This window comes from Pteronotus mesoamericanus, unplaced genomic scaffold (genome assembly GCF_021234165.1).
Source record: "Pteronotus mesoamericanus isolate MK-2021 breed Mesoamerican mustached bat unplaced genomic scaffold, CSHL_Meso_final contig_20, whole genome shotgun sequence".
NCBI classification, from domain to species: Eukaryota; Metazoa; Chordata; class Mammalia; order Chiroptera; family Mormoopidae; genus Pteronotus; species Pteronotus mesoamericanus.
The window spans coordinates 91,248,917-91,271,687 of NW_026555085.1; the positions used below are offsets into that span (position 1 = coordinate 91,248,917).

The 22,771-nt window shown below is 37.9% G+C and overlaps 1 protein-coding gene and 1 non-coding gene across 4 annotated transcripts in view; one reads left to right on the forward strand and one right to left on the reverse strand.

Annotated features, from left to right (window-relative positions):
* Nucleotides 1–15,185: 15,185 nt before the first annotated feature.
* On the reverse strand, nucleotides 15,186–15,349 carry LOC129068050 (U1 spliceosomal RNA). The gene has a single exon (XR_008528865.1). It is a non-coding gene; the product is annotated as a U1 spliceosomal RNA (small nuclear RNA).
* A 1,378-nt stretch (nucleotides 15,350–16,727) lies between these two features.
* Nucleotides 16,728–22,771, forward strand: part of GRM1 (glutamate metabotropic receptor 1) — a 328,195-nt gene continuing 322,151 nt past the window's right edge. For all 3 annotated transcript variants that reach the window (XM_054570078.1, XM_054570080.1, XM_054570079.1), the window contains exons 1-2: nucleotides 16,728–16,833; nucleotides 18,231–19,249. In XM_054570078.1, the coding sequence (XP_054426053.1) occupies nucleotides 18,550–19,249 (700 nt within the window). In that variant the 5' untranslated portion in view covers nucleotides 16,728–16,833; nucleotides 18,231–18,549. The remainder of the gene's footprint in view (nucleotides 16,834–18,230; nucleotides 19,250–22,771) is intronic.

Here is a 22,771-nt window from a genome sequence, read left to right on the forward strand (position 1 = left end):
GTTTCTTGTTCCTGCCTTGTGTTTGATGTCCATTCCTGCCTTCAGCACCACTGTCTTCCCAATAGAGATCCATTCTATATCACTCATTGTGTTCCCCAGGCAAATCCCCCCCCACCCCCCCACCCCCGCCCACCAAAAGCACTGAACTAGAAACAAGAGGGTTTGGATTCTACTTTCAAGTCTTGTCCCAAATTTTATGATCCTGGGCAGTCACTTAGTTTTTATGACTTTCAGCTTACTCAATTTTCAATTCTAACAGTCGAGGCAGCTCTTTCCAACTCCTTCTTTGCTTGTTTCTTTAACCACTCTGGAATATGGTGGTGTAAACATATTTGTTAATAGATCACCACTTACACTGCATCTGTTTTCAGGGTAATTCGTGTTATAATAGTATTCAAAACCTTTAAGAAACATTCTAACACTTCAGATGCCCAATGCAAACAAGAGGTGGGGGATTTTGGAGGGCATGTACCTTCCTAGTACCTGGAAACCATGCCACACAGACAGCTTTTCCATGTGTACAATCGACTCTTCCTGATTATGTTCTTTAAGACAAGAAAGCTAGCTAAGAAACAATAGCCAAAATTGGTTTCAGACCCTGTTAAGGAGGTAACTTTTAAAACTACTGGTAGTAATAGTTGATGACAATTCCAACCTTTTAAAACCTCCTTGTCAAGCCAGATATCTTGGAGTAATCCTAGATTCATGTACACATTTTTAAAATTCCAGCACATGTTCATTCTTTCAAAAAAAGCCCGTTGGCTCTACCAGGAATTCTATTGGCTCTCCCCAGAGCCTGGCCATTCATCGTTATTTCTGCTGTTACCAGCCTGGTTTAATTCAGTAATAATTATGTTTTTCTGTATTATTGAAATGGTCTCCTAACTAGTCTCAGTGTTTCCACTATTGCCTTCCTATATAGCATATTGCCAGTGTAATCTTAAATCGTAAGTCCTATCATGTCACTTTTCTGCTCAAAACTATTTAAGTGGCTTCCCATTTCATGCAGAATAAAAACCTAATTCCTTACAATGACCTAAAAGGTTTCTATAAAAGTGGTTTGCCATTTGTTCTCTGACCTCTTCCCCTGCTACTCTCTCTCTCATTCACTTTGTTCCAGCCAGGATGATGTTCTTGTGTGTCTTCAATTATACCATGAACTCTCAAACCTCAATGTCTTTTTCTGGATGTTTCCTATGCTTCAAACACTCCTATATATCTTCAAGCCTCATTCTCTAACTTCCTTCAAATCATTGTTCCAAGTTCACCCTCTTACTGAGCCCTGATTATCCAATTTAAAATCAATTCCCACTCCCTAGCCTCCAACTTACACTTACGTTCCCTAATCTGCAGTTCTTATTTTCAAGAGGGTGATTGTGACATACATAATTCACTTGTTTATTATATTTCTTTTTGTTTCTTCCTAATGGAATGAAATCAGAGGTTTTTTGTGCATGTGGTTAGATGACTGATGTGTTCCAATGACTTCAACAAGTACCTGGCTCATAGCAGACACTCTATAAACATTGGTTGTTGTTGAATTAACAAGAACCACAAGAACAGCAACAACAGCTGTTATGGTCTGAATATTTGTGTCATCCCCTGCCCCAAGTTCATATGTTGAAACCTAACCCGAAAGGTGATGAATGATATTAGGAGGGTGGGGCTTTTAGTAGGTGATTAGGTCATAAGGGTAGAGATCTCATGAATGGAATTTGCCTCTTACACAAGAGGCTCCCTTTGGAGTTTGCACCGCTCCTACCATGTAAGGATACAAGTCTGTCACCTGGAAGAGGCTTCTCACCAGACGATGCTAGAACCTTGATTTTGGACTTCACAAGCCTCCAGAACTGCGAGTGAGACATTTTTGTTGTTTATAAGCTAATCTATCTCTTGTATTTTGTTACAGTGTCCTGAAAGGTTTAAAACAATAGCTGCTTATATTTACATAGCTATTTAGAGTTTTCAAAATGCATTTACTTAATTTTTAGGAGTCTCTAATAAATATGGAAATTTGGCGGGGGGGCCCTCCCAATAAAACCGTGTTAGCCAGTTTAGTAGGAGATTTGCTACCGACTGTGGGACTGGGTGATAGCGCACACACAGATGATGAGCAATGGCCCTACAAAGTCCATTATTCTCGGGTGCTTTGTGAGAATGGCCAGCTGGGTTAATGATTTGTTGGCTGAGGCTATATAAAATAGAAAGTATGTTTCCAGAGATGAGGTTAAAAAAAAAAAGGTATTTAAAAATAAGCACTACCTAAGAAAAAATTTCATCTATAATTGCTCCTTTTTGAACATTATAATCAGAGAATATTGTGTTTGGCTGGTTAAGACACCAATTAAGGAACAGAAAAATTGGTTTTCTTATCAAGTTATGCCCAGATTTATGTACATGTGGTTTATGCACTGAGGATAAAGTAAGGAAAATACCATGCAAGCAATTTGATAATAGCAATGAATGGGAATAGATATACTGGAAGGCTATTGCCCTTCTTTTGGAATGTGCACATTTATTCTATGAAACACAGCCTAATGATTTCTTAGTGGTAACAGGAGAAAATCCCAAACAAATTTTGTTTATGAAGTATTAGCAAACTTGGCTTTAGAATAATCATATAAAAAATATCTCACTTATCTTTTGGGAAACAGAGCTGCTCAACCCTGCATAGGCAAACAAATATTTTATTTCTCCCTGAAAAGATCAAATCTCCAGTCATAAAATAACCATTTTCCATTACTTATAATAACTAGACTGGTCTATGAAGTAAATGAAGGGTTAGGATAACTCCCATTGGTAACAAGAGAAGGAGGTTGTGTTTTTTAAGTTTTACCTATAGTTACCTGACACATTTAATTGGTTTAATAAAATTAAACAAACACAATTTTTAAACTAAACATGCTGTGAATAGAAGATTAACTATAAAACAATTAGATTTCAGGCTATAGGAATGTGTTACTGTCTCTCAAGTAAATCTGGATATAGAAAATGTTTATATTGTTAGATATTAATTATATTTATATACTCAGAATATGGAAAATAAACTGAATATATATTACTAATATACTGAGTTAATAAACTCTACTGTTGTCCTCCCAGACACAATAGACTAAATTTAATTTTATAAAACTTTTGCTTGCAAAAATAAACATTACATGAAATTGTTTTTTCAAGCTATTTTGAAAGACTGTAGAACTTACCTGTTCAGCAAATAATAGTAAGAATTAAAGCCATGTAGCAGTTTCTTCCAAGTTTAACTATCTATATCTCTGCAAAGACAGTCAAATTAGAGGGGGTTTTTAATGTGATCTATTTATTTTAACTCTAAATTTACAAGTCTAACTCTTATTTTCCCATTTGTTCTCTGACCTCTTTCCCTGAATATCCTTTAGAACTTTATTTCATTTTTTTCATTGAGCATCTAGCTTGAATCATAGAAACTAGATGTTCAATAACTTGATAAGGAATTGATTTGTTATTTTTAAAGAAAAATAGTTATTTTCAATCCCTTAAAACCACAACCATTGGAGATAATGATACCAATGAGTAATTATTCCAAAAAATAATATTAAACTTCTCACACCAGCAGGGGGATTGTCATCGAGGCAGAGTGCGTTGGCATGCCCTACTATTTGGGAGGAAATTACCGAGAGGTAAATATAATTTTTTAATGAAAAACGCTTGGCCATTAATAATTTAACTGTGCATTGTTAAAGCAATAATTTTATCAGCTGGGAAAGGTTTGATATGCAATTAACAGAATTCCTGATGAATTGTGGCTTAAATAATAAGGGCAAGAAATCTGGAGAAAGGTGATTACAGGTTGGCTCCAGCAGCTCAATGATAACATTTCACTTTGTTAGCATCTTTTTGCTTTCCTTGGGCTTCCCTTCATGGTCTCAAGACGGCTGCAGCAGCTCTAGACAGCAGGGCCACATGACCAGAGTCCTGAGTAGAGAGGAAGAGGCAGGAACACTTTCTTCTTGCAAGGACTGTACCCATCACCCTTCAGATTACCCAGAGAAGCATCTTTCAGTCTCCAGCACAGAAGACACAAAACTGAATGCCAATTTTCAAAGAGATGAGTAGTGAAAAAGGGCAGGGGACTGGGTCTTATCATTCAGATCTGTTCTTCCTATACTTACCCCTCCCCTCTGCAAGAGGTGGGAGGAGGGTCAGGTATTTGTCCAAGTGGACTACAGAAAGGGACCTGAGGATCCATCTGTTCCTTAAACTCTCAACCAATTCTCTTATTATTGGCTTCACCTTCTCCTTTTAGAGATAGCCAGTGCCTTCAAATTCTGAATGTGGATTCTGTGGTATAACTGAACATTGCTTAGGATTTTCTCACTGCCAATTTAGGATTCAATGTGTTTAAATCTCAGTCAGTTGTCTTTCTTCCATACACTTTTTTTTTTAGCTAAATTTTCTTTCTGTTTTCTCATTTTCTGTTCTCATTGCCTTCTAGATTTGCGCCTTAAAATTTTCTGTATTTTCATTTTAATAAGATTTATTGAGTGAACAGTAGTAACTTAATGAGTTCAGTTTGCCTTTGTTGCCTGGATCTAAATAGCATTCTTTTTCTGTTACTTGTTAGTGTCTAGGAGTAAATTTGGTTTTGGTATGCTGGTTTTATATATAACAGCTTTGCAGAACTGTTTTATTAATTCTAGAAACTAATCTGTAAATTCTCTTGGCTTATTCTATATGTAATTAAACTATTCAAATCACTCCATTTGGCTTCTGCTCCCAGCACTTCACCAAATTGCTCTTACTGGGGCTACAAATTTCCTCCATATTGCTAAATCCAGGGGATACTTTTCTGTTCTAATTTTAATTTGTGTGTTTCAGCTACATTTCCCATGATTTACCCATTCCTCCTTCTTGAGGTACTCCTTTTTTTTCTAAGCTGCTTTAACATGTTATCCTAGTTTTTCTCATACTTCTCTGGATGCTCTTCTCCTTTAATGGGGTCCCCTTTAGCCACTTAGTTTCTCAGAGTTTATACCTGGGCTCTTTACTGCTACTGCATCATTATCACCACCACCAACCGTCATTGTCATAAATGCTGCCACATAGTTAGCTTTCACAACTCTCACAAGTCTTTTTTTAATTAAAAAATATTTTATTGCTTATGCTATTACAGTTGTTCCATTTTCCCCCTTTGCCCCACCTCCATTAAGCCCACCCCCACCCCCTCAGGCAATCCCCACACCATTGTCCTTGTCCACAGGTCATGCACAGATGTTCTTTGGCTAATCCCTTCACCTTCTTTCAAGCAGTCCCTACCCTTTTTCCTCCCTTCTTACAGCTGTCAGTCTGTTCCATGTTTCTATGCTTCTGGTTATATTTTGCTAATTAGATTTATTTTGTTTATATGATTCCACATATAAGTGAGATCATATGGTATTTGCCTTTCACTGACTGGCTTAGAATAATAGTCTCCAGGCCCATTCATGCTGTCATAAAAGGTAAGAGTTGCTTCTGTTTTTACTGCTGTGTAGTGTTACATTGTGTAAATGTGCCACAGCTTTTTGAGTCATTCATCTACTGATGGGCTCTTAGGCTGTTTCCAGATCTTGACTATTGTAAATAACACTGATATGAACATCAGGGTGCATATATCCTTTTGAATTGGTGTTTTGGAACTCTTAGATGACTTTTGACCCAGTGATTCCACTTTTGGCATTATATCCTAAGGATCCCAAAACACCACAAGTCTTTTAGAACAGCAGGTTTCTATTCTATAGAGCTTGAAAAATCAAGACTCTATAAATTTTCTACATGTTAAAGCAACTGACAAATCTATAAGCATGTCATGACTTGTAGGGTAGAAGAGAATGAAGTGTAAGCAGGAAAAATGATTAATTACAACAAGTGCAGAAAATGTCTAAGAAATACTTGTATTTCAGCCTTCAAGAACTTGACAATAATAAACTTATTTCTAAATTCTAACCTGGCTTTATAGGTGACCAGCCAAATTAGACATTATGTATTGCTGGGGCCAAGTATCAGAACTGATCTGACTATTCCCAACTATATGAATTATATAGGACAGTGTAGTGATTGTTAAACATTTCAATGGTGAACTAGATTTATACATTGGTATAAGTGAAGGATTTACATTTTGGTATAAATTCAGTGGATCTGACTGGCTTAAAGGATCTTATTCAAATATGAAAATGGCTTTATTATTAAGCCTGCAAAGCAATTATTTTCATGAAAATTTTGAACTTTAATTGCTCATATTCAAAGAATAGACCTGTTTCAACCAGATGTTACCTTCTTTAGCACCAAAGGACATTTTTATTAGGAAAAAAATATTCTATTTGTCCTTATGTAATAATAGTGACAATAATAATTATTATTATAAACATCTACCATTTATTAATATATTGAAAACTATTAGCCTACTAAGCACTTTCATTTAATTTTCAAAACAATTCTACTAGTGTAAACATAATTATCTTATTTTCTTGAAAAGGAAACTGGGATTTAGAAATGTTATCCCTTTTTTATGGTCTCAAAATTAATAAAGTATGGATGTAGATTTTAAAATATAGATCTTATTGGTGTGCAAATCTTTCTAATTTGTCAACTATATTGCTTTCCTTCTTTTTACATATAGCAGCAGAAAACTATATATGTATTCAACATTTACCCTAGATAGTCTTCATTTATAGTTATTTTATATTAAGGGATCCATTTGCTTCCCCCCCCCGAATTCATATCTGTAATTTGACCTGAATTTTGCATTTAGAAAAATAATTCTGTCTCATTTTTTCCCTTAGGATGAAAGTCTTTATCTCCTGGCATTTCTAGAAGTATAATTCTAAATATCAAAGAGTTCTCATTTGTGTGTAGAATTCTCTTTGTGTGGACATGCAGTTATTGTTATAGTTCAGTTATTGATAAATAAATGTAAAGATATTCAGACATTGAACACAGTTTGATTCAGTTTCTATTTCTTCAGTCCCATTCCCTATAACTTGATGCCATTCCTTCTCATAAAACCGAAAATAGCACCATTGAGTAGCTTTTTGATAAATCCAATGAACTATTTTTGGTTCTTTGACTTCTTATCTCTCTCCTCAGTTCTTAGCACCCTTGTCTACTCCCTTCTTCCTGAAGGACTCTTTCTCAAGTACTCTTTGACCTTACATTTTTTTCCTCATCTGTTTCTGCTGTTCCTTCTCAATCAACTTTGTGGGCTCTAATTTCTCTACTTTTACCATAACTAGTATTTTTTTCTTACTCTGGATATTCTGTAAGTCACCAGATCAACTCCTATAATTAATACTATTTCCCCATAGATATTTCTTTGATAAGACATCATTTCTTGTCCCTGTACTTGTATGCATAATTGCTTATGGGACATTTCCCCTGGAATGCCTAGAGGCACTTGGATGGACCACAAGTGAAACTCATCATCTCCACCTACTGTGCAACTAACGCTTCTTTCTCCTGCTTTCTGTTTCAGTAAATGACACCACTCTCTGTTAAGTTGTACTGAGCTTCAAAGTGGGGAGCCATTCTGACTTTTTTTTCATATCCCGCTTTCACAACATCCTCTTTCTATTGCCATTCCTCTAATTTTGCCCTTTTATCCATCTTCACTGTCAATGCCTTAGCTTGGTTCATCATCACCTCTCACTTTGATTACTTGCAATAAGTTTTTAATTTAACTAACTTTATTGATATGTAATTTACATACAGCAAAATACACAGATCTTAAGTGTATAATTTATAGACCTTTACAAATGGATATGCCTGTGTAAGCAACAATTTAGTCAAAATATTGAACATTTCTATCACTCTAGGAAATTTCTCCTTTCTTCTTTGCAGTTAATCTCCTGCCTTACTCGTTAGGTAATTAATTACTTTTCTAATTTCTGTTTGTGTAGATGAGTGTGACTGTGCTTGAACTTTAGATAAATGGAATAAAACAGTATGTACTCTCATGTTTTTTACTCAAAATAATGCTTTTGAGATTCATCCATGTTACTTCTTGTATCTGTAATCTGTTCTTTTTCATTGTGGAGTAGTGTTCTACTGTATGAAGACACTACAATTTGTGTATCCATTCTCTTGTTGATAGATATTTGAGTTGTTTCCAGTTGTCTAATATTAATAAAGCTTCTATGTGCATTCTTATAATTTGGAGACATGTTTTGATTTCTTTTGGATATATATCTAGGAGTGAAGCTGCTCAATCGAGACAGGTATATGTTTAAATATATAAGAAGTTGTCAAATATTTTCTAAATTTTCTGGATCATTTAACACTTCCTTCAGTGATTTATGATATTTCTGTTTGATTCATATTCTTATCACCATTTGGTGGTTTCTGTTTTCGTCATGCTCATCATTTCATGTCTGAGAAGTGGTATGTTATTGGAGCTTTAATTTGTATTTCCCTGATGACTCATTAGTTACGCCATGCACCTTGTCATGTACCTCCTGACCACGTGTATGTTTTTGTGTGTGTGGAGTGGCTGTTCAAACTGTTTCACATTTAAAAAACTGGACTAGTAGTCATTTTATTATAGGTTTGTGGGAGTTCTGCAATAATCTAGATATAAGACTTTTGTCACACACATCTCTATTTCTATATCTGTTACATACTTTCCATCTGTTACCTGCATCTTCATTTTCTTAGTGATGTCTTTTGAGGAACAGAAGTTTTTAATTTTGATGAAGTACACTTTATTATTTCTTCTTTTATGGTAGTGTATCTTTCATGTCCTGTCTGAGATTTCTTTTCATACCTCAAAGTTGCAAAACTACTATTCTCTGTTTTTTCCTAAAAATAATATAGTTCAGCAGCTTTTAAACTGCCCTCCTTTCCTTTCACATTGTTCGGGTCCATAATTTCTCTTCAATTTATTCAGAGTCACTTTTCTAAATCTTAAATATAGTGTTGTTACTTGCCTTTCCCTCACTAATTTCAAGCTTCTCAGTGCTATTTGATGCCATCTCTTCAAACTCCACAACACGGTTTGTAAAGCCTTTCATCATGCCTTTCTCTCTCAAAGCCCTGCCTGCCTTTGCCTCCCTCCTCCACTCTCACCCTGCTATTTTCTGCATGAGCTTCACCAAACCATTTATATTTCCCTCAAAGTACCACCCTCTCTTTTATTTCTGGACTACTGCAGCTTTTATGCCTAGGCTGTCTTTTTTTCTACTCATTCCCTCACTTCACCTAAGTAACTACTGCTTGCCTCTCAGTCTTCATTTCAAAGTTGCTTTGGGAAGCCTTCCCTGGTCTTTGAGGACTGGTGCCCTTCCCACACGGTCCCATGGTACCTTAGGGTTCCTTCTATCATGGTAATTTCAAAACTATTCTGTACTGGTTGTATACCAGCTGTGCTTCTTACTAGACTTCAAGTTCCTAAGGCCAAGTTTGTATCCTTTTCAATCTGTTGCCTGGAATACCCAACAGAGTCTTATTACATAAAAAGGGTAAAGAATCTCTTAGAGTGTGGATAAGACAGGTAAAGTAAGCAGCTGTGACCTAATAAACCTTGATTCCTTGAATTCATCATCATTTATAGAAGATATTTGGTAACTATGTGATTTGTTTTCCATCTTAGTGTAACATTTTAATAACTTAACACATATTTATTGAGGAAATGGTAGAAAAGATGCAAAAAAATAAATTATTCTATCTTCTATAGCTAACAACTCTTAATATTTTGATGTAATTTTCTTCCAGTCATTTTTCAGTTGTATATGTGCTTTGAATGCTATTTGAAAATAAAACTTAAGTCAAATAATATATGCAGTTTTAAATTTTAATACATATTTATTAAATTACCAACAAAATAAGCCCATACTCGAGTATTGATGATTTAAAAAATACACTTATATCGAAGTGATGTTATTCCCTTCCAAAAGTCAATACATTTGCAGTTGCTTAGATGTTTAAGATTTGTCTTCAGAGCCAAAGAAATAGAATTTTTTCAGAATCATATCTTATTTTTGATCCAAAACATCCACTTATTCAATGAGTAATTATTGGGTTCTAGGTACTATTTTTAAGTTCTGGAGATTCAATTGTGAGCAAGATACAGTTATCTTTCTACAATACAAGACTCTTGATTACTTTTTTTTAGTTAAGAATTTTGGTGATAACTGTCCATTCCCAGGAAATTAGAGCTATCCTCAAAGGATGATTATTTGCTATGATTAATAATATAAAAAAATAATGCATTGCTGTATATTAAAGACCTTTCATATCCATTCTAAAATATGTTTATTAATGTCAGTAATATGTGTATTATAGTGGACATAAGTCATTATTTTGAAAGTGACTACAGCAGTTGTGAGGCTGGGTAAAAATGCAAATTAGAAAAGAATCAGTAATTATTTTACAATAATATTTTACAATAATATTTTTTGAAGTGTCACCTCAAATTAAAGTGCCAAATAGCACTTTTTAAATGATTTCTTTCAGAACTGGAAGCTTTCATAAATAAGGTGAATTTGAAATGAATTTTTAAGATGGGCAAACAAATATGAAATGAAAGATGGGTGAATTTTTTTTCAGAGTGAGAGTTATGAGCTGAGGCATGAAAAAAATGCAAGCTTATTTGGTTAGAAAAAAGTATGAGTAGGAGAATGGGATGGCATTGTATTAGTGGCTTTCAACTAAGGGTACCTTAGAATTACTAGGAGACTTTCATGATGTGTCTTCTCTATTTTGATAACCCCTTTGGCATCTTTGAATCAGAGTGCTCTTATTCTGGTCACCCCCCCATCTCTGGTTTTCCCCGCATCAGCCAATGGAAGGGTTGGATGTGAATACTTACCGTGTTTTGCTTGCACGAACTCCTTCCCCAGTCAGGAGACTGTGGCTGCCAGGTGAAGGCCTTTAAACTTTATCCTACTAGCAACAGAGAGACATTGTAGATTTTGTATCTTGGAATCAAAAGAATAAGGGCTATGGTTTGGTGGTGTGCTGGATGAATAATAATCACATTGTAGATAGGTTTGTTACAGTGAAACAATATATTGCTGTTTTAACAGGACTAAGAATTTAATTTGTTATGCAGGTGAAAACTGTAGTAAGATAATCCTTTCCTAATGAAAGCTTTTATTGGATCTGAAAATTTAGATCTTTTTTTTGCCTAATTTTTCAAAAGTTGACTGTGAGATTGTGCAAGTAGGTTACTGCCATTATTAGAACTGTTATAAAAGATGTCTATTTTAAGCAAATAGAACAATCACCTGTAAAGCTTATGCCCTCAAGAGATAAAAGGCCCAAAGGAGAGGATTTCAAATTCATGTTCTTTATTTCTTACATATTTTCTGATAAGAGAGTATCAGTTCAAAGCTTAAAGAAAAATGAAAATAAGTAACACAACTCAATTCATATGGTTGGTTCTTATGAACTTATAAATTTGGAACTGAAAGGTAGTGGAATGTGTCAAAACCCCTAATTTGTTCTCTAAGCTCACAAAAGGAGCAGATTCTTGGTGCCTCAGTTTCTCCATGTATTGGACTGATATAATATGTGTATTATGCATATGATGATTCTGAAAGTTTTTTCAGATGGTTATTTTCAAATTATATAGCCACACATTGGATAAAGGCTAGCTTTCATTTATGTATTATCATTTTTTTACCTTTGTAAAATATCTAAGTTTTATTTGCTATTGGTTAGCACAGTAATAACTTATACCCTAAGAGTCCTGAAATACCAATTCTAAAGAACCTATGCACCTTTATGTTCATAGCAATGAAATTTACAATAGCCAAGTGCTGGAAACAGCTAAAGTGCCCATCAGTAAATGAGTGGATCAAAAAACTGTGGTACATTTACACAATTGAATACTACGCAGCAGAAAGAAAAAAGGAAATCCTACCCTTCGCAAGAGCATGGATGGAACTGGGGAGCATTATACTAAGTGAAATAAGCAAGGCAGTGAAAGACAAATACTTTATGATCTCACCTATAAGTGGAACCTAATTAACAAATCAAACAAACGAGAAAAATAGAAACAGAGACGTGGATATAAAGAACAAACTGACAGTAATCAGAAGGGATGGGGGAGGAGGGTAACGGGGAAGAGAAGGGGAAAGATCATCAAGGAACATGTATAAAGGGCCCACGGACAAAGCGACGGAGTAGGGGAGATTGAGTGTGGTAGGTGGGAACGGGGAGGGCAGGGGGGAGTAATGGGGAAAAATGGGGACAGCTGTAATTGAACAAAAGTAAAAAATTTTAAAAATGGTTTCTTGACATTTGGAACAAATTTAAATACTTTAAGTGCAGTACAGTTTATAGTATAAGTATGTTTCTAAATGGTTTAATACTAACTAATTACTTGCACTTGAGAAACAGTTGCAAAATAATTACTCTCCCTACATTATGTGAAGAAATTAAAAATGTCTCTAAACTGCTTGGCTTTGATCTTCTTAAAGAAACACATTAAAATAAGATGGTATTTTTAATATTCAGGGAGAATGTACCCCTTCATTTATTCAACAAATATTAATAGTTTAGCACCTATCATGAGCCAGACATTGTTTTAGATACTGGGGACAGCAGGGAATAACACAGACAGTAATTGTGGCCCTCACCATGCTTTCAGAATAATTGTGTTTGCTGCATTCTCCTCAATTATATTTTAATGCCTTAAAAATAAAAGTTTGGACAGTTATGGCAGAACAATAAGTGGCCAATTGTATAATTTGCAGTCCATCTCCATGAGTCTATGGAGCCATTGATGAGTTGTAGTTGCTCATGGACTCTGAGGCTTTTGATTCTATCTCTGCGTATTTGGTTATCGCCTAATTCAGACCAACTATATAGATATAAATTTGGTTTCTTCTTTATTTAAAATATTTGGTTTGCTTTGTTAATCAACCATGCTTTATAAAAATGTTTTGAGGTTTCTGAAAGGAAGAGATTTTATTTTATTTTAAAATTTTCTTTGCTTTTGCTTCTGGGCATAAAAATATGGCAATTTCTATCTTGATTTAAGCAATGTGGATAGCCAAATTGAATAAATACACTAAAAATTCTCATGGGAGCTAAATTATCTTACTGAACCCATGGATTATATATATTAATGTAAGAAATGTCACACTAGATTAAATCAGTTGTCCATAGAGCAAGTAATTTATGGAAAAACATGATATTCACTTCCCATGGCATTGGTCTACCTTGAATATTTATTAGTGATACATTACATATCACTTTTCCACAAATCAATTGTCTTCAAAGACCTTTGATCTCATTTCTATTTTAAGTCAGTAATACCTCTTCATTAATGAGTTTTTACCTCTTGTGTATACTTCTCTTCCATATTTCAATGACTGTGTAAACTTTATTTTTCAAATTACCCTGTAGAGTACACTAAAATTTGGAATATGTGCTTAGCTTATACATTTCTTCCTTCCTTTTTTTTTTAAAAAAAAAAATCATGTTCTCTATCATGTCTTAGCTTTCTCATTTGAAGAGTATGAAGTTTCAACTGATTTTATGTGGAAGACATTACATCCTTTTGCAATGTATAATCTAGACTAGTCCCTCTATGATGACCTTTATGACAAAGAGCAATGAGAATTATGCACATATTTCTAAGGAGAGTGGTCATGATTTTTTTTACAGGTAATATTTGTTTTATCACTATGTAAGGATGATGAGCATTTTGTTGCTCTCATTGTTACAGCAGCATAATTTAAATTGTCTTGAGATAATATGTTGGGTATTCTCTTGCTTCATCTCCACTTTATTTTGTTTTAAATGGATTTCCAAAGCCAAAAATACTCCTAACACTTTTGACCCTGCTAAATCACATAATGAATTGTAATACACTACCCTTCCAGGACAGATTCATACTGGCAGTACTTCTGAGCTTATGCACTTTTAACATTCCTTGAACTCTTATAAATTAATGTATTGACTTATATTTGTTAATTTGCATGTAATTTATCCTTTTAGCAATTCTCTTCAATCCTACTAATAAAACCTTCCCTTAGATGTCTGCATATGTATTATGTCCTGCCTGTCTTAGTAGAGTCTTGATTCCCAGAAAGATAAAGCATATTTGAGTGATTGCATTTTCTTCTTTCTCAATTTTTTCTTCTTGCCTTGTTTTTGTCCTTGTGACTTTCAAAGTTGTGTCTGAAATAATTATCAATAAATTTAACTGATAATTTCAAATTGATGCATTTGAAATTATTTTTTCCTAACACCTGTAATACATAATTTATGCATATACATAAATCTTCTGTTATGATACCCAAGTTTATCCTTCTCTTTAAAATTATTTGTTTCAGCTAGCCTGAATGTATAGTTTTTACTTGGACTGTACTGAGAACAAACAAACCTTTTTCTAAATTATGTTAATTTGATATATTAAAAATATTTAGTTTCAAGGAGCACATATTGAAGTTAAATATGAACTGCAGAGACATTACATTGTTTAATCCTGCAAATCATATTTAATGGTCTACATATGCACAGAAATTTTTTAAATCTTTGTACATTCACTATGTGTATAAAATATGCCAAACAAATCATGTTTAGGTCTTATACAAGGTCTGTCCAGGAAAAGTCCAGCCATTGTTAATATAACAATGAGAACCATTTGTGCGACTACAATGTAACCTGGCAGTCAAAGAGAATGGACTGGAATGCACATGCATGAACAATGACTACTTCACCGTGCTAGTCAGTGAGGGCGGTAGACACCACTGAGTAAGCATGTGTACTGCGAGGCCAACCCATTCAAAATGACTGAGTGAGCAGAGCAACAAACCTGCATCAAATTTTGCCTTAAGCTTGAAAATTCCTCTGCGGACACTATTTAGATGATTCACAAGTCTTTGGGGGACAATTCAATGAATGATTGGCAGCTCCATAACGACACATACCTGCTCATGTATCATGTCTCATGCAGAATTTTTTGACAAAACATCAAATCACCCAGGTGGGTCAGCCCTCCTGCAGCCAACACCCCAGGTTTGGTGCCCTGTGACTTCTGGCTTTTCCCAAAACTAAAATTAGCTTTGGAAGGGAAGAGATTTCAGAAAAATGATGAGATTCAGGAAAATATGACTGGTCAGCTGATTATAATTGGGAGAACTGTGTGAGGTCCCAAGGTGCCTACTTTGAAGGGAGCTGAGGTATCATTGTCCTATATAATGTTTCTTGTATCCTTTTTTTTTTTTCAGGGGAGAGCGCGAACGCAGTCCCCCACTACCACAAATTATGCAGTCGAGTTTCCCACATTTGGGGAAATCGCAGGGGTCAGCACATCCGGAGTGCAATGGATAAGCCTCGCCCTGGGAAAACCACCTTCGTGATCATGGTATCTCCCCTGCCAGGTAAGTATCTCTTGTATCCTTTTCAATAAATATCTCTATTTTTCATAGTACATGACTGGATACTTTTTAGACAGGCCTGGCATTACTAGAATAGTATAATCTAAAATGGAAGTTAAATGGCTAATAAAGAAGTGAGATTGGACATTGTGAACACCTGTGGCTTGCTCTTACAGTAGACATCTTCCTTAGGGTGCAGAGAACCATTTTACCCTATGGGGAAGACAGGAACTCACCTTCTATTTTCCTCGAGTAAACATATAATTACTTCCAAATCTGAGTTGTTTTAGGACTAGACATTGTGTACCTGGTTCAGTGTGTTACGAATGGAAAAAGAAAAAAAAATCCTATTCTTTTTGCATTGTCTAAGAAAAATACAGAAAACATGACACTGGAAAAAAAAAAAAAAAAGACCAGAATCAAAAGAGAATAAACTTCTGTTCTCGACTGGAGGTATTGTTTCCTTTCCTGAGTTTCATGGAACATCCTAAAGGGTGTTTAAAACTATCTCATGTGGTTTCCCCCCTCCAGGCCAACAGGGCATCATTTCATAGCATAATGATGACACGCGCAAGGTAATTATAAAGGGGCACACGTAAGCCGATTTCTCCTCTCTACAGATGGCACAGAGAGAAAGCTTTGAGCGAGAGTAGAAAGGCACATTGTCGCTTGTCTGTCCTCTCTGAAGCGGCTGGGACACATTCTGCTCAGCCAATGTGTTCCCAGAGGAGTGCGATATAACTTCCACTTTTCACACAGTAAGAAGCAACACTGTAGACCTGTCTGGAGGGTGATGGCAGCCTGGCAGGCGTTTAGCTGTGTTTTTCACTCCAGTGTTTTCATGTGACCTGACTCTCATTCTCAACTTAGTTACATCTTGACCTGGAAAATGTGGGCACGGTTTGCCTCTCTTCATTTGGCTTACCTTGATCATGGTGTGCATCCACCTTTCCCCCTCACCCCTACGCCAGGCAGCCTCTCCGTTCCCTTGAAACCTACTAATAAAGCCTTTCTCTAGCTGTCTATGCATGTATTTACTCTATTTCCCTCAGAAGGGGCATTCCTTCCAGGGAGAGAGAATGCATTTGGGTCCTTGGAATACAAAGAAGGGATACCCACCTAAAACGGCCTAAGCGGTTCCCCACTCCTTTCAGCGGATCTGACTGTCCACATATTTAGCAGCTTGTTTCAGAACCCTCTGGTAGTAAAGAAATTAATATTTCTCATTTTTCCTAGCTTCCCCTCTCCCCATTAAACGACTGATTTTTATGCGAGCTTATAGACAAGCCTTGGGTGACCTGTTTTTTAATTTTTTCCTCTCCCTCCTCCCTTTTTTTCCCTTGCGGTAAAATAGTGCTGAAGAAAGAGGGCACTAGAGTACAGCCCAGACAGCAGCCTTGCGCCGTCTGGATGAGAGCGGAGGCATCTGCTTACCGAGTGTGGCCGCGGTCCTCTGTCTGGCCTGGGGACCACAGTGCTGTCTACCCGGACTCAGGTACGTCTCAAGTCCAAATTCTCCAAGCAGGCTCAGGTGAGCAGAAACCTCTCCGCGGCGAAACCTACCCCCAGTGTCAGACAGTCCCAATCTATGGGATTTTCCTCCGGGTCCCAGGGGCACCCTCGCTTATTTATTTATTTTTAGTCCCGCATCCTGGGAAGCGTCGGAACCCGTGGATGCCTGGGTTGTTTTCCCCCTTTTGCCTTCCGCAGCCCACACGCGCCTTTAGCTCTTGTCTCCTCCGACGCTCACCTTGAGAAAGGGAGCCGAGGAGGGACGAGAGCGGGAGCCAACTTCAGCCCCTCGGGCGGCTGGAATTTGGCGCCTCTGATCCCTGGAGCGGTCGCGTTTGAATATACTCGCCTGAGCACTGACTGCAAGGGGAAGAGAATGAGGATGGAAGGATGGTGAGGAGGCGAGGGGAGGCGTGTGCGTGCGCGTGTGTGTGTGTGTTTGTGTAAAGAATGCAGGGAGTGGTGGCTGAGAGAGCGAAGTCGGGGGCGGGGGTCATTGTCCAAGAATTGCAACTCGCAGGTCAAAGCGTCCGCCGCAGGCCCTGCAGGGCAATGGGGTTTGAGTGGAGGGACCGAGCACTGTCCAGGGTGCTGAAGGCGGCGGGGCTGGGCTGCCGCCGCGAGAGCAACCCGGAAGCCCCGTTTCCTTTCTAACAACAGTGCACAGCCAAAGACCCCCCCCCCCCGCCCCCATTTAGGCAAGGGCAGGAGCCCCTCCACCTCTCCCTCCATCCCCCATCGCGGGGAACAAATTACCTTACGTGCACCCTTTCTCCCTCAACCTCTACTTAAACCTGGCTCGTTGGGAGGAGATTAGGAGGGGGGCGTACCAAACTCCGACGTGCAGAGGCTACCAGGCATTGCCTTAGTAACTAAGATGGAGTTCCTCAAGCTGGCACGTTTATTTTTACTACTTGAGTTGTATGGTAGGGTCTCTCCAAGCCCTCAAACTAAAGTCAAAAGGTGCCTTCTTTGTTCGCGTTCATTTTGAAGGAGCGCTTCCTAATGAGTTTCCCAATTGCTTCTGGGAAAAAGTTGATCTTCTCAAACCCTGAAAGTTCTCTTAGGGCGAAGGATCTAGCTCCCCATCCCCTGTCTCCCTCCTGCCTCTCAAATCAGTGAGCGTGATGTGTCCTGGGGACCGGGAAAAGACTTGTGGCTGGAGGAGGGGGCGGGTCGGCGGGGCTCGGCGCCTCCCCGGACCGAGGAGGGCGCTGGCGACGGGGCGCATCACCTTCCGCCTGGACCACAGCTGCCTCCCCTTGCTGATGCCGTGAGGTGCTGAAAGGGATTGGACCGGGCAACTATTATCATCACTGACCCCTGAGTTTTGACACATGCGATAACGGAGCTTTGATTTCCTTCCTCTCTTGTCGGCAGCCTCCTGCTCGCCGCTGTCACCACGACGTCCACTGTACGGTTGAACAGTTTACCTTGGTGCGCTGGTGAAGAAGGAGGACTGGAATCCTCCTAGAAACGCCTCCTGGGAGAGGAGGTGGTCGTGGAGGACCGGGAGGAGGAGGCGGAGCGGAAGGTGGCGGCTGTGCAGGCGGTGACAGCTTTGGACGAGCGGTGTTGGGGAGCGGGACCGAGCGGGGAGCGGCCGGTGCGGGGCGTCCCCGTGGTGCGCGCCCAGAGCCGGCTGGCGGGACCTGCGTGGAAGCGTGGCTGGCGGGCTGTGGACCACGTCCCCATCACAATGGTCCGGCTCCTGTTGGTTTTCTTCCCAGCGATCTTTTTGGAGATGTCCCTTCTCCCCAGAAGCCCCGGCAGGAAAGTGTTGCTGGCGGGAGCCTCGTCTCAGCGCTCGGTGGCCAGAATGGATGGAGATGTCATCATTGGAGCGCTCTTCTCAGTCCATCACCAGCCTCCAGCGGAGAAGGTGCCCGAGAGGAAGTGTGGGGAAATCAGGGAGCAGTACGGCATCCAGAGGGTGGAGGCTATGTTCCACACGTTGGATAAGATCAACGCGGACCCGGTGCTCCTGCCCAACATCACCCTGGGCAGTGAGATCCGGGACTCCTGCTGGCACTCATCCGTGGCTCTGGAGCAGAGCATTGAGTTCATCAGGGACTCTTTGATTTCCATTCGCGATGAGAAGGATGGACTCAACCGGTGCCTGCCTGACGGGCAGCCCCTCCCCCCAGGCAGGACTAAGAAGCCCATTGCCGGTGTGATCGGCCCGGGCTCCAGCTCCGTAGCCATTCAAGTGCAGAACCTGCTCCAGCTCTTTGACATCCCCCAGATTGCATATTCCGCCACAAGTATCGACCTGAGTGACAAAACTTTGTACAAATACTTCCTGAGGGTTGTCCCTTCTGACACTTTGCAGGCAAGGGCGATGCTTGATATAGTCAAGCGTTACAATTGGACCTATGTCTCTGCAGTCCACACGGAAGGTAGGCATCGCATTTGGGAAAGAAAGGTACCGAGAAAGTCAGGACATTGCATGATGTGTGCTTGGGATCATGGTATCTTCCCTGTTTATTTCGAGCTCTGTGGGGAACAGACTTTGCCCTTCTCAGCACATGTCCATCCAAGCATTGCCTTTTATCCCCATTCTGCTATAATTATAGTTTAGGAAAAATGTCCGATCGTGTTTCTGGGGACAGTAGGAGCCTAAAAGATGCCAAACCCTCCATGAACAGTGTCCAATGGCAGATTTTGGATTTACATGCCTGTTAGCCCTCATTTTCTGAGTCTGTGTTTGGGAGGCTTATTTACCTAAGGAGGCATCCCATTCTTAAATGATTGGCTCTAATTTTCTAAGCTTAACAGAATAATCCAATGTGAGCAATTAGACCAAAAAAAGAAACAAACAAAAAACTCTGCCCCCTAAATTGGGACTGAAAGCTTCATCTTGTCTTGAACACTGAAGCTGCTTCTTTGTCCTAATGTGTCCCTTTTTACACACACACTAACACTGGACTAATGCGGTCATCTCTCCCGGTATCAGATATGTGTATTTTAAATTTGGCGTGCCTTAGATACAAAGGAGAAGTAAATAATTTAAGTCATTTATTTTCTTCCTACTATATATGTTGAAATTGTCCATATGTCCTGAAACCCCTCCTTCTCTCCAAGAGTGATCTTGTTTTATGAGAAACAGCACTGATGACCTCTTGAACTTGAGTTTTGGTTTCTAGCCTTTTTCTCTTAACACAATGGCTTTGGTCATTAGAATTTAAAGTTAGACCAGTTATAAATTATGAATAAAAGGATATTAGATATCAAGTTTAAAATGGCTTGGATATTTAGAGTCTTACAGACATGAATTCTCAAAGAACTTCTTTATATATATATATATATATATATATATATATATATATATAAAGATTTTCTTTATTTTCTTCATCTTAGCCTATATAAATTCTTGGATAAAAGGAGATTTTTTAGTCATCTGCTCCTAACTCCCTTATTACATTTATGAAGAAAATGAGATCTTGGTTCTACATTAATGCCTAGGAAAATTCACATGTATATGCTTGCATATGAAGAGGATCTTCAAGGGATTGCTGCATTCATATTTATTAATATGAAATTATCAAAAGAAAGTCCATTGGCATGATTTTATATTATTTTAACAGTCACGTGGCATTCAGTTGTGAGTGTGAAGTCTGGGGAAAGACATTAATAAGCATCCCTACTGCTGTGGTTATATGGTTATTGTTAATAGAAGCTGATGTGTTATAAAAGGAGCAGAGTTTTCACAGAAAACATTCAAAAATAATGTAGAATTATACATTATAAATTCAGACTTTGCTTTTGGAAAAAAATTCTGCAGCAATATTGTGACTTTTAACAACTGACTCATGTTTCTGAATCTTGATTTTTTAATAGTGAACTGCATATCTCTTCATCAGCAAAAATCCATTACTTTTTTGAGAAGGCAAATTTAAGTTCATATGTTAATCCCTTACATTTTAATGTTTAATATAGTTTCCTCTAGTGCTTAGATGAAACATCTTAAAAGCACAAGTTAGACATTGTTAATTATCAGTATTAGAGTGATCGCTAAGGGAATGGGAAAATCTAGATTGAATATGGTTTAATTAAATATTTAATAATTCTCTCTTCATTGAACTAGGCAATTGATTATAGATCTTAGAAGTGTAAATTCCTCCTCCAAGAGGAAATAATACTTCCTCATTTTTATACAGTAGTTTCATTTTCCGTATTTTCTTATCATCCCACTTTTGGGGATGGAGAAGAGTTGAGAAAAGAGTCCCTTCCTTTCCTCAGTCTGTTTTCCAGTTGCATAATTTTGCTAAAAATAATTGCTAATAATGGGTTGCTTTCTGACAACTAGAATTATGTTTTTGAAAAATTAATTAGACTTGTGTTTGCCAATTCTGTTGAGGAAGGGCTCATGTTAAAATTTCACCTTTGCATTAGTTTGGACTTTGTTTACTTTCTGTCTTCTGACTGATTTTGTGTGGCAGAGATAATGTCTCTCTAATCAACTACTGCAATGTACTATTGCAGTAGTTGATTCCAGACTAGATTGTGTTCATAGATCATAGATCTCACTTTTGGTGACTGTTATATTGCCATGAGATTATGATATTTGCCTTGTCTTTTACATTTATATCTAATCTAATCTATATCTAATTTTTCTCAAAAAGAATTTGTTCCTTCTCTTATCAGACCTGATATCTGTGGAAACTAAATTGCTTTTATTTTTTCTATCTGCAAAGAAATGTCACGGCCTGCTTTGTGTCAGCTCCAAATGAAAATTTGTTTTTCCCGAGGCTCTGCCCTCTTGCTTCTCAGGGACCCATGGTATGCTGGCCTGCAGGCATTTTCTTGCATCATTTAGTAATTTTCCTGCTTTCAGGCTGATGGGGTCACCTACTGGTGACATTCCCTGTCAAGAAACAGGGAAGACCACATATCAGTGTTATCTCTGCCATCTGGGCACTACTCAGGAGGGAAGTCAGTTTGTCTGGATATTCGCCATTTGGATCTTAGAAATTCTGTAACCTCCAGTGACCTTCACCTCTCCTTTCCAAATTAGCCATTCTCTAGTCAATTTATCATCACAGTTTCTTTTATTAGAAGTTAGTTTAGAACAGCTAACATCAACATAATTAAGTATCTAGATGAGGGTACCTTATTTTTATAGTTACTTTTGATAGACCTTAAAGTCATACATGGAGTGCCCCTATCTCTCGAATGCCCCAAGTGTTTTTATATCCCTATATTATTTCATTGAATGTCAAAGTTGTGCTTGGAGGTATTTTCTGGTTTTGTTTTTTAACCTGTTAGAATCCAGTTGTTACATAGTTTTGGCACACTTTTAAATCATCTGTCATGCCATTTGTTCCACACTGTCCTCTTGGTCATGACAAATGTCAGCTTACCTGACAGAAAAGTTACCTGCAATAGGTTCTCTAGAAATGTTTTGGGACTGGTTCCTGAGGGGAATATTGAAATAGGATCTGCCAAAGGGTGGGGGCACTAAATCAACAGAGCTTTACCCCCAAATAAAAATTGAATGTGCTTTGGAGCAAGCTGCTCACCTGGAATGTGTATCTTTAAATATGCTAAGCACACAATACAAAAATTGCCTTCTGTGAAGAATATCTTAGCCAAGGACACTGTATTCCATCCTTCTGGTAAAATGCACATTCCCTATCAGACCTCAAATTTATCATTTTAAAGGACTATGAAATAGCGTACTTAAAATAATTCTAGTTGATTAAAATCAGAGCTTTGGACAAGTCCCATAAAAATATCTTTAGAATTAGTAGCTTCAAAAAGTTTTTTGGGGGATTGGATACATTTTCATTTGTTTTAAGGTTTTTCTCTCTTAATATTTTGTCCCATAGTGTCAGATGAATATTGATATGATAAGGGGTTTAGTGATGTTACTTCCATTTTGAAAATGTCCACTGTAAGGTGCCCTTTTATTTACAATT